This window comes from Cetorhinus maximus, chromosome 5, assembly GCF_964194155.1.
Source record: "Cetorhinus maximus chromosome 5, sCetMax3.hap1.1, whole genome shotgun sequence".
Lineage (NCBI taxonomy): Eukaryota > Metazoa > Chordata > Chondrichthyes > Lamniformes > Cetorhinidae > Cetorhinus > Cetorhinus maximus.
This window is the reverse complement of record NC_135883.1, coordinates 53,288,886-53,302,103: the sequence shown is the minus strand read 5'-3', so window position 1 is coordinate 53,302,103 and position 13,218 is coordinate 53,288,886. Positions and strand designations below refer to the sequence as shown.

The following is a 13,218-nucleotide window of genomic DNA, read 5'->3' as shown; positions in this document are numbered from 1 at the left end:
TTTAATTGGAGAACATTGGGTAAAATTTTTGAAATATTTATAAACTTTGCTTAATCATTTAAAATGTGTATCCGTTACACTACTCAGTTTTTTGAAAATTCCCTAATTAAGCATAAAGTTAATTAAGATGACATTTATGCAGGACTGCAGAGGATTTTTTCCCGATCAATTATTGAATAGATGTTTTAAAGGATTTGAGGTGATGTTGTACCCTTGGAATGGAATAAAATTTTGATCAAAATCAATATGTGATGTTTCTATTGTACTGCTATAAAAACACAATTATAACCATGTTGAATCCACATTTTAAAGGACCCAAAATTAGGCAAGTGCCAGTTTCATTCACATGATATCTAGTTTTTGTGCATTTATGGTTTGCGTAACCTGTTTTTAAAGAAAACAGCAGCCTTTCTTAGAGATAGAAAAGTTGTATGTGCAGAATGTATGCTGCTGACTCCCTTTCACCATAGACACAGTTATAGAAGGCAATTCTGACATGAATAATCAGTAAACTGTCCTGACGTGACTGGACTTTAATACACAAGGACTGTAAAAGTGTAGATGCAGCAGACATTCTCTTATAATGGATACCTTGTCTACCAGTGCTATCCAGGTGTGGGAATGAATAAAACATTAGTGGATTTGATTAATGCATTGTTACAACATGCCCATTTAATGTTCCTGAATATCACCTTTTCAAATTACAGCATTCCTTTTTCACAAGTCTGTTGGATCATGTTGAATAGCTGTCATTCTCTCACTCTTTTGGAACTGATTACCTTGTACTGCAGTAATTATTTTTCCAATGATCTTGTGTCGAAATCAGCCAGAGGACAGTACATAGATGTAGCACATACTAAACAATGCCTGTATCAAAGATTTGTAGACAAGCCTCCCATTGGGAATTTTCTTTTCATTCACTGTTTCAATTTCCAAAAACACAACCACCATTATATTTGTATTCCTTGCATATGGCGACCTGATCTTTTATTTTTGATACTGTTATCTTGTGCTGGCTTTTATTAGTTGTTTCATAAATTTTGATCAAATTGCTTTTGAATTCCATCCATATTTTTTAAAATGTTGCACTACTGTGAAAGCTTACTAAAGGGAGGATACAGTTCAAACAGAATTTAGCAGATGTATAATTTGTCCATTTTTCTTTTTGTTTGCTTCTATTCTTTCTTCTTCTCTGGTTCTACCAGGGCACATGCACCAGGCTCAAATGTAGGCAGATTGGCCTTCTCTCAGGACCCTGCTGAATATTGGCCTATATCTGGCTACCTGCAGGTGCCCAAGGCAAGTTTTTCTTATTTGTTCATGGGATGTAGGTGTCGCTGGCTTGGCCAGCATTTATTGCCCATCCCTAATTGCCCTTGTTCGGAGAGCATTTAAGAGTCAATCACATGTAGACCAGAAGCATCACGGTTCAGGTAATCCGGAGATGACCTTTAACTTCATTGACTAACCAATACATCACATGTAGACGAGGTAAGGGTGTCAGATTTTCTTCCCTAAAGGGCATTAGTGAACCAGATGGGTTTTTACGACAATCAACAATGGTTTCATGGTTAATTCCAGATTCAAATTTTACATCTTGGATCTATGCAGAGATGACATTAATTTCTATGTGTATAACAGGTGTTTATTCAAATTCAAATTTCACCATCTGCCGGGATTCGAATTCTAGATCCCCAGAGCATTACCCTGGGTCTCTGGAATACTAGTGTAGTGAAAATACCACTAAGCCACCCAAGACCAGGGTTATTTGCTGTTCACTTTTGCAGAGAAGCACATGGTATCCATTTAGCATGGTTTTGCATTGACAATAGGGGATTGAAAGGGATAGATATTATTTATTGAATGGCCAATCAAAGGAGCCCTCCAAGTGACTCAGTAGTATTGGCTGGTAGCTCAGTCCCCTTAAACGCTCAGGCCCTATTAATATTCCACTGGCAGGGGTGCAGTGTTCAATTATTCTGTGTTTGATTATGTGAGTCTGATAACTGATCTCTGCGTACTGTACTTGATTGGTTAAGCCTGGGTGTGGACTCAAAGAAAAGTAAGCAAACTGTAGAAAAATCTGGAATCCAGAGCTGGATCATTGAGTAGACTTTTTAAAGCACTGTGAATAAAAACCTGTTATACACATAGAAAGTAATGTCATCTCTGCATAGATCCAAGATATAAAATATACAATAGTGGGCACCAAATAAGTACCCCAGTTTCAACGCATCGGATGCACCTGGGCCGGTGGCAAGCTAGTTTCAGAGGATGGGGCTTGGGGGGGGGGGGGGGGGGGGGGGGTGGTGGGGGCGGGAGGGGCGGTGGTAGCGGAGGTGTGACAATCACAGAGGTAGAGAGCCTGGAGAGGCAGCTTATCACATGATTCTTGTGGAATTCAGAGGAGCATTCCTCATGGTCTTGCAAAAATAATTTTAAAGCTCCCATTATTGGTCATCTTCAGCTGTACCACCATATAAAACTAGGTAGTTGTCTCACAAATTAGGGATCCATGTCCAGTGTACATCAAATGAACCTAATTTGCATACTAAAAGAACCAAGTGCTTGAAAGAAGTGGCTGCTCCTGCTTCCCAATGGAAGACCCCTTTCAGGATAGCATTGGCCGAAACAGGAGCAAAGCAATGAGATCTTCCCTGTGGCATTCAGGACACTGTCATCTTGTTCCCAGGATCAGGGAAAGTAACCATGGAACATTCTGAAAACAAACCCACTTTCTACCATTGTCTGCCATACTGCACTAAAGTGTTAATGTGTAGCCCCGTTGCACTCCCAAATTTAAATAAATAGATGGGAAGGCTTCGTAAATACATAGAAAATCTAGAAACATGTTCACTGTGAAGAGATGCATGTGGTCTTGGCTTGATCTTTGCATATAAGCATCCATGCTTCAACCCATCAGCTCCAGATCAGGCCGCCTAACTTATTTTGCTGATCTGGTTTGGCTTAGATATTCAATTCACAAAATGTTTCAGAATGATCTGTTGATTATTTGTAATAGCTCTGATGTGTGGCTTAGTACACAATAAAAACAGAATATGTTGTGTGTGTGTGTATATACATATATAGGGGAAGAAGCTAGTCTATGCCAATGACGTGAAATGGGCTAGTAGTGAATCGGCAGCCAATTTTTCACCGCATCAGTAATTATTTTTCATTGACATTTTAACTTTAAACCAAATAGAAGTGACACTGAGACTAGGAAACAAATCTCCAAAAAACGTTTGAAATATCATTCAGTGGGAAGGAGGATTGGGCGAGGTGAAAAATAGCCCACTGAATTGGCACCATTCTTTTTTCATGCTGCTGGCACAGACCAATTTCACCTCCATTGTCTTTTCTCGTAACAATGCTAAATTTAGTGTTTGTACAATTTGTTTAAAGCACAGAACTGTTACACTTCGCAGACAGCCTGTTGGTGGAATGGGTCTAAGTATTAAGGTAAGTGTCATTCCCTGTGTCCTATATTTTTTAAACAATAATAACATCCTGTGTTAATGTGTGCAATGGCTTCTCATTGTTCACTGATTTTTTTCAGGGAGGTGCTGAACACGGCGTACCGGTTGTCATATCAAAAATCTTTAAAGATCAAGCAGGTAAACCACATAGCTTCTCGTGGAAGCCGCATTCTTTTCTTGTGCTCTTCTTTTAAAACAAAACATTGATTTTGTCTGTGTGTTTGAGTTTGCATGTGCAAGAGCGAAAGATAAAATGTGTTCTAATCCTGTTGAGACTGACTGAATGAAGGATAGTTCACATGAACGGGAAATCAGGATTCAAAGCACTGCTGTGGTGATGAGAAGCATTTTCCATCATGGTTCAGGTAATCCAGAGATGACCTTTAACTTCATTGACTAACCAATACATCATTTACATTTTTGTTCTTGACGCATTGTTCCCTAATAATAGAAGCCTCAAGGATCACATTAGCTACTTGTTCTTAATCCCTTTAGCATGGTGCCAATCAAAACAGGTTTTTTTTTCATTTTCAAAGCAATAAAGTAAATCCCTTTTCATAAACAGCTTGGATGTCCCACAGTAGCTGTTATAGCAGAGTATTTTTGTATTTCATCTATTAGTCTCCCATTTATAATTGGCTGTTTTAAAACTTGAGTTAGTTGTAATTGATGAAGTTACACTTTGAAACAGTGCTTTTTAAAAAAAGAATCTGAATGTTACTATATTTTCAGGTGCTACTGCAGTAGTATTCACATGCTTCATGTAATCCAGTCCATTAACCCATGTACATTTAATTAAATGTTTATGCTACATAAATATATCAGGAACTATAATTAGAATAACTCATTTATTGTCAAGGAAGTATTCTATCATAATAAGGGAGATTTTGTTTTAGTCCAATATGCATATAAATAAGCTGCCTGCCACAAATTTTCAGCTTCAAAAGACTAATCCATTTATTGTTCGGCTCAACATGTCAGTTTAATACCTCATTAATCACCACTTATTCAAGTATAACATCAACAGCAACACTCATTCAAGCTGTTGCTCTCAAAATAATGAATTGCCAAGTCCCTATTTGTCATATAACCCACTCCAGCCAACTTGTGTTTATCCAATATATAAATAACCTTAGGCTCATTTAAAGTAGTCTGTGAACAGAGGTAAAAAGTATATTTTTTGCATACTACTTATACTGGCAAAAAGCTGTGAGAAGGCAGTGAGATATTCAGGTGGGTGATATAAAAGTAGATGGCGCAAGTCAGAAAAGGAATGTAAACTAAATAGTCAGCTTTTTAATTTATTTTATTTCTCCACCCCACTCAGCCTGACCTCTCTATCCTCATGCCCCCACAAGTGCAGGTGGCTAGACAGCCCCTCATTTTCAAAACAAAAAGCTACTGCGGATGCTGGAAATCCAAAACAAAAACAGAATTACCTGGAAAAACTCAGCAGTTTTCAACCTATTTATCAGCTTCTCTCAGCCTCTCTTCCTATTGTTTCACTCAAAGTTCACTGCATTTGTTTATTTTTTAAAGATCAAATTAGATTAAGAAACTGCACTGCCTGCTTCTATCTCTCTCTCTCTTTCTCTTCCATACCATAAATGTTAGGAATTAGAATCTCTGCTACACTGGTGTAAATAATTTGCATTTATATTTTCTAACTGCCAGTAAAGGATAAAAGAGACTTTTTTTGACTTCAAACTGTGAAAAATAGAACTGTTAGAATGAAGAAAGGGTCAATGATAAAACTCAACCTCACAAGTAGTGCAAAAAAAGCAGTACTAGATCTGCCATACACTTTACACACTGCTCCGTCTTAAACTTCAATGAAAAGCAATGATTTTTAAACATTTTCATGAGATGTGAATGTTGCTGGCTAGGCCAGTGTTTGTTGCCCATCCCCTATTGCCCTTGAGAAGGCGTTGGTGAGTCACCACCTTGAACCATGCAGTCCATGTGGTATAGGTACGCCCACAGCACTGTTAGGAAGGGAGTTCCAGGATTTTAACCCAGCGATAGTGAAGGAACGGCAATATAGTTCAAAGTCAGGATGGAGTGTGACTTGGAGGGGAACTTTCAGGTGGTGGTATTCCTAACTGTCTGCTGCCCTTGTCCTTCTAGATGGTAGTAGTCATGGGTTTGGAAGGTGCAGTCGAAGGAGAGTTGGTGAGTTGCTGCAGTGCATCTTGTAGATGGTACACACTGCTCCCAGTGTGCGTCAGTGGTAGAGTGAGTGAATGTTTGAGGTGCTGGACTGCTTTGTCCTGGATTGTGTCGAGCTTCTTGAGTGTTGTTAGAGCTGCACTCATCCAGGCAAGTGGAGAATATTCCATCACACTCCTGACTTGTACCTTATAGATGAGGGACAGGCTTTGGGGAGTCAGGAGGTGAGTTACTCACTGCAGAATTCCCGGCCTCTGATCTGCTCTTGTAGTCACAGTATTTGCATGGCTGGTCCAGTTCAGTTTCTGGTTAATGGTAATCCCCAGGATTTTGATAGTGGGGGATACAGCAGCATAATGCCTTTGAATGTCAAAGGGAGATGGAATGGTTTATGACAGGCAGTCAATCCTTTATTGCTTTTTATGAGCACCTGTTGAAGTTGAATTTAACATCTCTTTCTCTCTCTCTGTGTGTCTCTCTCTATCTCTAGCTCGCTCTCTTTCTGCCTCTATCTCCCTATCTCTCCATATAAAACCCCAGTCTTTCATGCTCCCTGTAGCCTCCAGATTCTTCCTGCCCCCCATATTTCTCAGTCTCTTTACTTCTGCTCGTTCTCTCAAGGTACACAATCATATGTTCAATTCTCTCTTTCAAACAAAAGATTCAATGTAAATGTTACCATAGCTAGAGCTTTTGAGATTAACCCACTTCTTCAAATTATTTTAAGTAAAACTACTAAGCATAAATTTCTAAAAATTGAAGAAAAATATTTCATCAGTACAGCTTACCAAGCTGTACCCATGTAGCCTGGGAGATTAGTCTGCACTTTGTCAGATTGCACAATACAAATTCAGGTGATATAAGTGTTCAAACCGTGAAGGGTCTGGACAAAGTAGATAGGGAGAAACTGTTTCCATTGGCGGAGATGCCGAGAACTAGAGAATGCTGATTTCAGGTGAATGGCAAAAGAACCAGAGGCGACATGAGGAAAATCTTTTTAACACAGTGAGTAGTTGGGATCTGGAATCCACTGCCTGAGAGTGCAGCAGAGGGAGATCCAATCATGGCTTTCAATAGAGAATTGGATAATTATCTGAAGAAGAGACATTTGCAGGTTTCCAGGGAAAAGATGGAGGAGTGAAACTAGCTGCGTTGCTCTTCCAGAAGACCAGAATATGATAGGCCGAATGACCTCCTTCTGTGCTGCAATGATTCAATTATTCCATGGGAAGAATTTAATGCTCCCCTGCTGGCGGGTTTGCAGGCAGGGGGGGTGTCCTTCCTGCCACTTAGCCGTCCTCCTGAGATCTGGTCGTGATTTTGTGGGAGGTGGGCAAAGCTTAGTGTGTCCCATCCACCCTTACCCCAGTTGAGGTTCTTCAGTGACCAAGTAATGCTACAGCCACAATCTTCAGGCTGCTGGAAGGTGGCCAGGTACGGGGGAGGTGCTCAGATTGGCTGGCAGCTCTCTGAGGTGTGACTCCCCCGCCGAGATGAGGGAAGAAGACCCCCCCCAACTCCAGCCTTGTTAAAAAACCCGGCATCTGCAAAATACTGCTCCATGATTCTAACTCCCAGCTTCAAAGCTGTTGGAAAAAAAAATCAAGTCCATGCCCATGCTTTTGGAAGAAGCTTATTCATTCAAATAAAATCACACAAAAGAGAAGCCATTGGTGTACCTCGGAGATTAATTTTCTCTACTGAAGGTGCTTTATAAATATAAGTTGTTGATGATAAATTGAATCGTTTTTATGCCTTAATTTGCCTTATGTCACTTTAAACCCTTGTTTTGAACATTAAAAAATTGAATTACTGAAAAAAAAACTAGTTCAAAAAGAATAAAATTGAAAAGACTTGCAAAGGATTTTGAGGAAATCCTGAAGAGCGACCAGTGTCCAAATTGCGCAATGATATTGCGGCAAGTTTACATAGCAATTTGCCTTGTCAATACAAACATAGAAATTTATCATGGATCAAAAGCTGATAGAACATGCTAAAAAATGTGAGGTTTTTAATATTTTATATATGTCCTGTACAGGATATGCCTTTTTTGCTCTAATTTGCAGCAAAATAAAACCACATTACAATTAAAGTTACTTGGTACAATATCATAAATCGTAATGATAAGTGCACCAGTGGAAAAACATGATATTCTTTTATAGAAACCAACTATTCCCCCACTGTCTCTTCAGAGAGTAATTGAATATTATAGGACAGGGCCAGATCTTTTGAGCCTGGTGTCTTTATCCATGAGCCACTTGATCTAACCCCACTCCTGCTCACACCCCATACTTTTTAATATTCCTCTTTGCTCAAGAAACCTTCCAATTTGCTTTTTAAATAATTTGTGCACTCTGATTCAACAATAGTTTTTGGCAAAACATTCACATTCTAACCACTCTAAAGGAAGACAAAAACAGAATTACCTGGAAAAACTCTGCAGGTCTGGCAGCATCGGTGGAGAAGAAAACAGTTGACGTTTCGAGTCCTCACGACCCTGTTGAGTTTTTCCAGGTAATTCTGTTTTTGTTTTGGATTTCCAGCATCCGCAGTAGCTTTTAGCTTTTTGTTTTTAACTCTAAAGGAAGATATTATTTTCTAACCACCCCTGAAATTCTTAAATGCTGTGAAATGTCTGGTCCCAGATTGCCATCACATTGGCCAATGAACACAATCTATCACTATTTACTTTATCATAATTTTGAAGAACATCATCTCAACATTTCATCTTTTGTTCACTTCTAGTGATAAGATCCCTAATGCCCCCTTACCAACAGCTTGTATTTAAGTACTATCTTTAATATAGTAAGACGTCACAAGCTTCAACCCTAACAACACACTGGTGATTTTATGCCGCACCTTTTCCACTGATTTTTTAATAATTCTTGTAATAGGCTGCTGAAAATTGCACATAATTCCAATTGCAGACAAATTGACTTCCATCATAATTTCATTATTGTGCCTTGCTTTCTCTATGCTTCAACATCAAGAATGTTGTTTTACACTTACTCCATCACAATTAATGACCTGTATATCAAGGATCTCCTGCTCCTCGACTCTATTCGAATTCTTCCAAAATTTATGAATTCCCATTTATTAATATTGAATTGCATCTGCTGTCTATGTGTCCATCGGCTATTCTAACTACAGTTTTCTGCACTGCCACAACCCTCACCTCAGCTTCACAAACCATGGAAGATGGTGGAATTTGAATTCAATAAAAACCGAATTAAAAGTCTAAAAAAGACCATGAAACCATTGTCGATTGTCGTAAAAACCCATCTGGTTCACTAAGGTCCTTTAGGGAAGGAAATCTACTGGTCTGGCTTACACGTGACTCCAGACCCACAGCAACGGTGGTTGACTCTTGAATGCCTTCTGAACAAGGGCAATTAGAACAAGGGCAATTAGGATTGGGCAATGAATGCTGGCCTAGCTAGTGCCACCCACATCCCAGAAACGAATAAAATAAAAACAATTTCAATTTGATGTGCATGTAAATTTGTTGCATCAACAAATTTTGATATTGTTCCTTCGATTCCCAGCTTGATAATTTATGTACATAGTAAAAAAGAGCAGTTCCAATGTAAGCCACTGCAAAACTTCCCTTGCTTACCCAGAAAAAATCAATTTAAACCTGTCCTTTCCTTTCTACCTGACAAAGGCCGCTCTGCCATTTGGCCCCATAATTTCATCTGCCTTTACTTTGCATAAGTCTTGTGTGGTACCTCTTTTTAAATGCTTTATATGTAAATCTGTTACAAACAACTTTTACTACATTTAGCTGCTCTGTTATTTTCTTGAAGAATCTTATTAGGTTATTCACAATTAATCCACCTGATGAGCTCCTGTTTTTCAGGAGCTGAATAAATTAATCCTGTATTATAAAACGTAGTAGTTTATCAACAATTTTTTAAAAATATTTTATTCATTCATGGGATGTGGGCTTCACTGGCTGGACCACCATTTATTTCCCATCCCTAGTTGCCCTTGAGAAGGTGGTGGTGAGCTGCCTTCTTGAACTGCTGCAGTCCACGTGGTGTAGGTACACCCACAGTGCTTTTAGGAAGGGAGTTCCAGGATTTTGACCCAGCGACAGTGAAGGAACGAAGATATATTTCCAAGCCAGGATGGTGAGTGACTTGGAGGGGAACCTCCAGGTGGTGGTGTTCCTATCTATCTGCTGCCCTTGTCCTTCTAGATAGTAGTGGTCATGGGTTTGGAAGGTGCTGCCGAGAGAGCCTTGGTGAATTCCTGCAGTGAATCCTTGTCGATGATACACACTGCTGCTACTATGCAACGGTGGTGGAGGGAGTGAATGTTTGTGATGCCAATCAAGCGGGATGCTTTGTCCTGGACGGTGTGAAGCTTCTTCAGTATTGTGGGAGCTGCACTCATCCAGGCAAGTGGGGAGTATTCCATCACACCCCTGACTTCTGCTTTGTAGATGGTGGACAGGCTTTGGGGAGTCAGGAGGCGAGTTACGCGTCACAGGATCCCTAGCTTCTGACCTGCTCTTGTAGCCACAGTATTTATCTGGCTAGTCCAGTTCAGTTTCTGGTCAATGGTAACCCCCAGGATGTTGATGGTGGGGGATTCAGTGATGGTAATACCATTGAATTTCAAGGGGAAATATTTGGATTCTCTCTTGTTGGAGATGGTCATTGCCTGACACTTGTGTGGCACGAATGTTACTTGCCAGTTGTCAGCCCAAGCCTGGATATTATCCATGGCTTGCTGCATTTGGACATGGACTAATTAGGCTAATTAGCTTATAGTTTCCTGGTTTATTCTTTGAAGAAGGAAGTTATATTTTCCATCCATCAACTTTCTGGCTTAGATTTTCTTTCCACAGAATTATAGCAAGCATCTCCAGTGTTTCCTTGCTAGTTTATAAACCATTAGATCCCAATAATTTGTCTATATAATATTTGATAACTTCTTCAATGCTATCTCTCATCACCACTAACTATTCTACACCTAACTCTGACAATATCCATATCCTCTGTGACTACTGAGGCACTGAACTTACTTAGCGTCACTGGTCACAGATGCTGAAGAGATGGGGGCCAGTCCCACCAATCTCCACAGGAAGTTTGCCTCCTCTTAGCAGTCTTACCCTTACTTTAACTATCCTCTTTCTGGTAATATGCCTGTACAAAGCTTTTTTTTTATTGCTCATAATTTTTGATAATTTTCTCTTATGCTCTTTATTAATCTTTCCGATCTCACCTTTTCTAACTATACTGCATTCATCATATTTACATTGGATTTCTTGATTATTCCTGAGCTCTAAGGGATAAATGCTTTTTTTTTTGGCTTCAAATTTGACTTAACTCCTATTCAGCCAGAGAATTAAATTGATCGTGATCTTGAATAATTCTACATTTTTTTTGATTCCACTTATCTATTCAGAAGACCATTCTAGGTAATGAATGCCTCCTGACGTCAATTCTGAACTTCCCTCGTACCTATCCTGGTCTATGTCTAGTAATTGTGGTTTAACGTGAAATAGTTTTCTGGATTAACCTTTTCTGCTCTATTCAGTATCTTACATATTTCTAAGGTCCCTTCTTATTCGGCTGCTTCGAGAGCTAGAGTGTAAGGGCTGAATTTTATCGGTTGGGTCGATGGCCTGACATCGGTTGGAAATGGGTTTTTCCGACATGCATGGGTTTTCCATCTGAATTTTATAGGCAGCCATCCTATTTGGGACGGCAACCCATCACTGGTAGCTACCGGCCCAAAATTAGAGGGCCAGCAGCTCAGCACACCACCAGGAGTGGTGGACACCGCTGAGGCAGACAAGGGCACTACAGCCTATGTAGGCTAAGCATAAATGTAAAAAATTGAGGGGCTGAGTACTGGAAGGGGAACTTCTCTGGGGTCAAAGTTGGGGCCATGCGGGCTACCTTCCCTACCCGTGGCACCCGCCCTCCCCATTTTGTTATAAAAAACCTTGCCCCTCGGCTGCCACTGGGAAGCTGCCTCCATTTAGTATACGTGGTGAGGGGGTCGACCCCCAGCGGTCTCGTAAAATGGCTCTTAATAGGTCCTTTACATGTTTAAAGTGGCTGTCTGCCTCCTTGTGGTGGGCAGCCTGCTCAATTCCAGTCCCATCGTCAGTAAAATCTCCTGCTAGCAGGACATGGTTGGGAAAACGATCCGCCATGGCTCCCCGCAATTTTAATGGCCCCCCACACCTCCATTCCCCGATCCTGGGCGGGGGGTCGTCAGTGAAATTCTGTCCTAAGTTTCTCTAACTGTCCCTCATAACGCAGTCCTCAGATGTTGAGTGTGGCCTTTGACCACTTTCTATACACCTTCCAAGGCTTGGATGCTTCCCTAGTACAACTGTGCCTACAATTAAACACACGATTCAAGCTGCGAGCTGAGACTAGAGCATTATAAAGCTTCAACATGATCACCTCAGAGTTACACTCTATTGATTTTGCAGTATAGCTAAGTATTCTGTTTGCTTTAGCTGTTGTGTAATAACTGGAATTGGTAATTGCTTAGTCTACTATCATGTCCAGCTCTCTGTTTGTCTCGCCTCTAACCAGTTCAGCATCATTCATTGAATAAGTGTGTTTTCCATTTTTCTTCCCGAGTATTAGATACTTGTCTAATATTGGATATAATTTGCCATAGTTTTGCTCACTTGCAAATTCCGTTTAGGTCCTTTTGCAGTGCTGTGGCTTCTTTACCAGACATAGGGACCTCCCTAATTTAGTACCATCTTCAAATTTGATCAGCATTTATAAATCCTGCTCATCCAGAGTCTGTATGGACCTCAGCACCAACTTGTGAAGCACTTCGCTCAATAGATCACCCCAATCCAATGTCACTGAGCTAACGAGCCCCCACTGCTTCCTCTCTTTCAGTCAATGTCTTAAGAACCATCACATTTTAACTTGACTTCCGAGTAACTTGAGCTTATTAGTTGTTTTCAAGCAAGACTTTATCAAAGGCTTTCTTGACACTAGATGCAATACATCACTGAGCTTTGCATGTCACTAACCCCCATATCAATCAGGAAGTTTAATGAGGCAGGATCTGCCCTTTACCCCTATATCGCTGACTATCATTTACATTTGGTGATCTTCAACTTCGTTCCTAATGATCAGTTTAGTTGTATTACGGATATAGCTGTAAGGTTAATCTGCCTGTTGTTGCCTATGTATCCATCATTGGGGATTTATTTGGTTTTGAGGCATTTAAGCCTGCCCAAGATCATCTTGTAAGTAATATTAAAATCATCAACTTTAGTTCAGATTTAGGGCCTCCTATGACTGCAGGATGGTGTCTTGTTTAGTGAATACTTCCAGAAGTAATCAATTCATTTGTTATATAGTATTAGTTCATACTCAGTTATAACCAATTTGCATTCTTAAAGGAATTTACTTGTTAACTACTTGCTATTATAATGCTAAAATAATTTAACTTGCTTTCAACAGCTGAATCATCCCAGATTTGCACTAAATGTGGTAGGGGCCAGGTTTTCACGCCATATCGTCCCAAACCCGCCATATTATTTGCACGTTCCCAAGAAACGTGCCATTCCCATGGT

At 40.1% G+C, this 13,218-nt stretch overlaps 1 protein-coding gene across 2 annotated transcripts in view; it reads left to right on the top strand.

Moving 5' to 3' along the window:
• Positions 1-13,218, top strand: part of sntg2 (syntrophin, gamma 2) — a 1,221,259-nt gene that overhangs the window by 829,589 nt on the left and 378,452 nt on the right. For both annotated transcript variants that reach the window (XM_078541872.1, XM_078541871.1), the window contains exons 4-5: positions 3,406-3,462; positions 3,560-3,617. In XM_078541872.1, the coding sequence (XP_078397998.1) occupies positions 3,406-3,462; positions 3,560-3,617 (115 nt within the window). The remainder of the gene's footprint in view (positions 1-3,405; positions 3,463-3,559; positions 3,618-13,218) is intronic.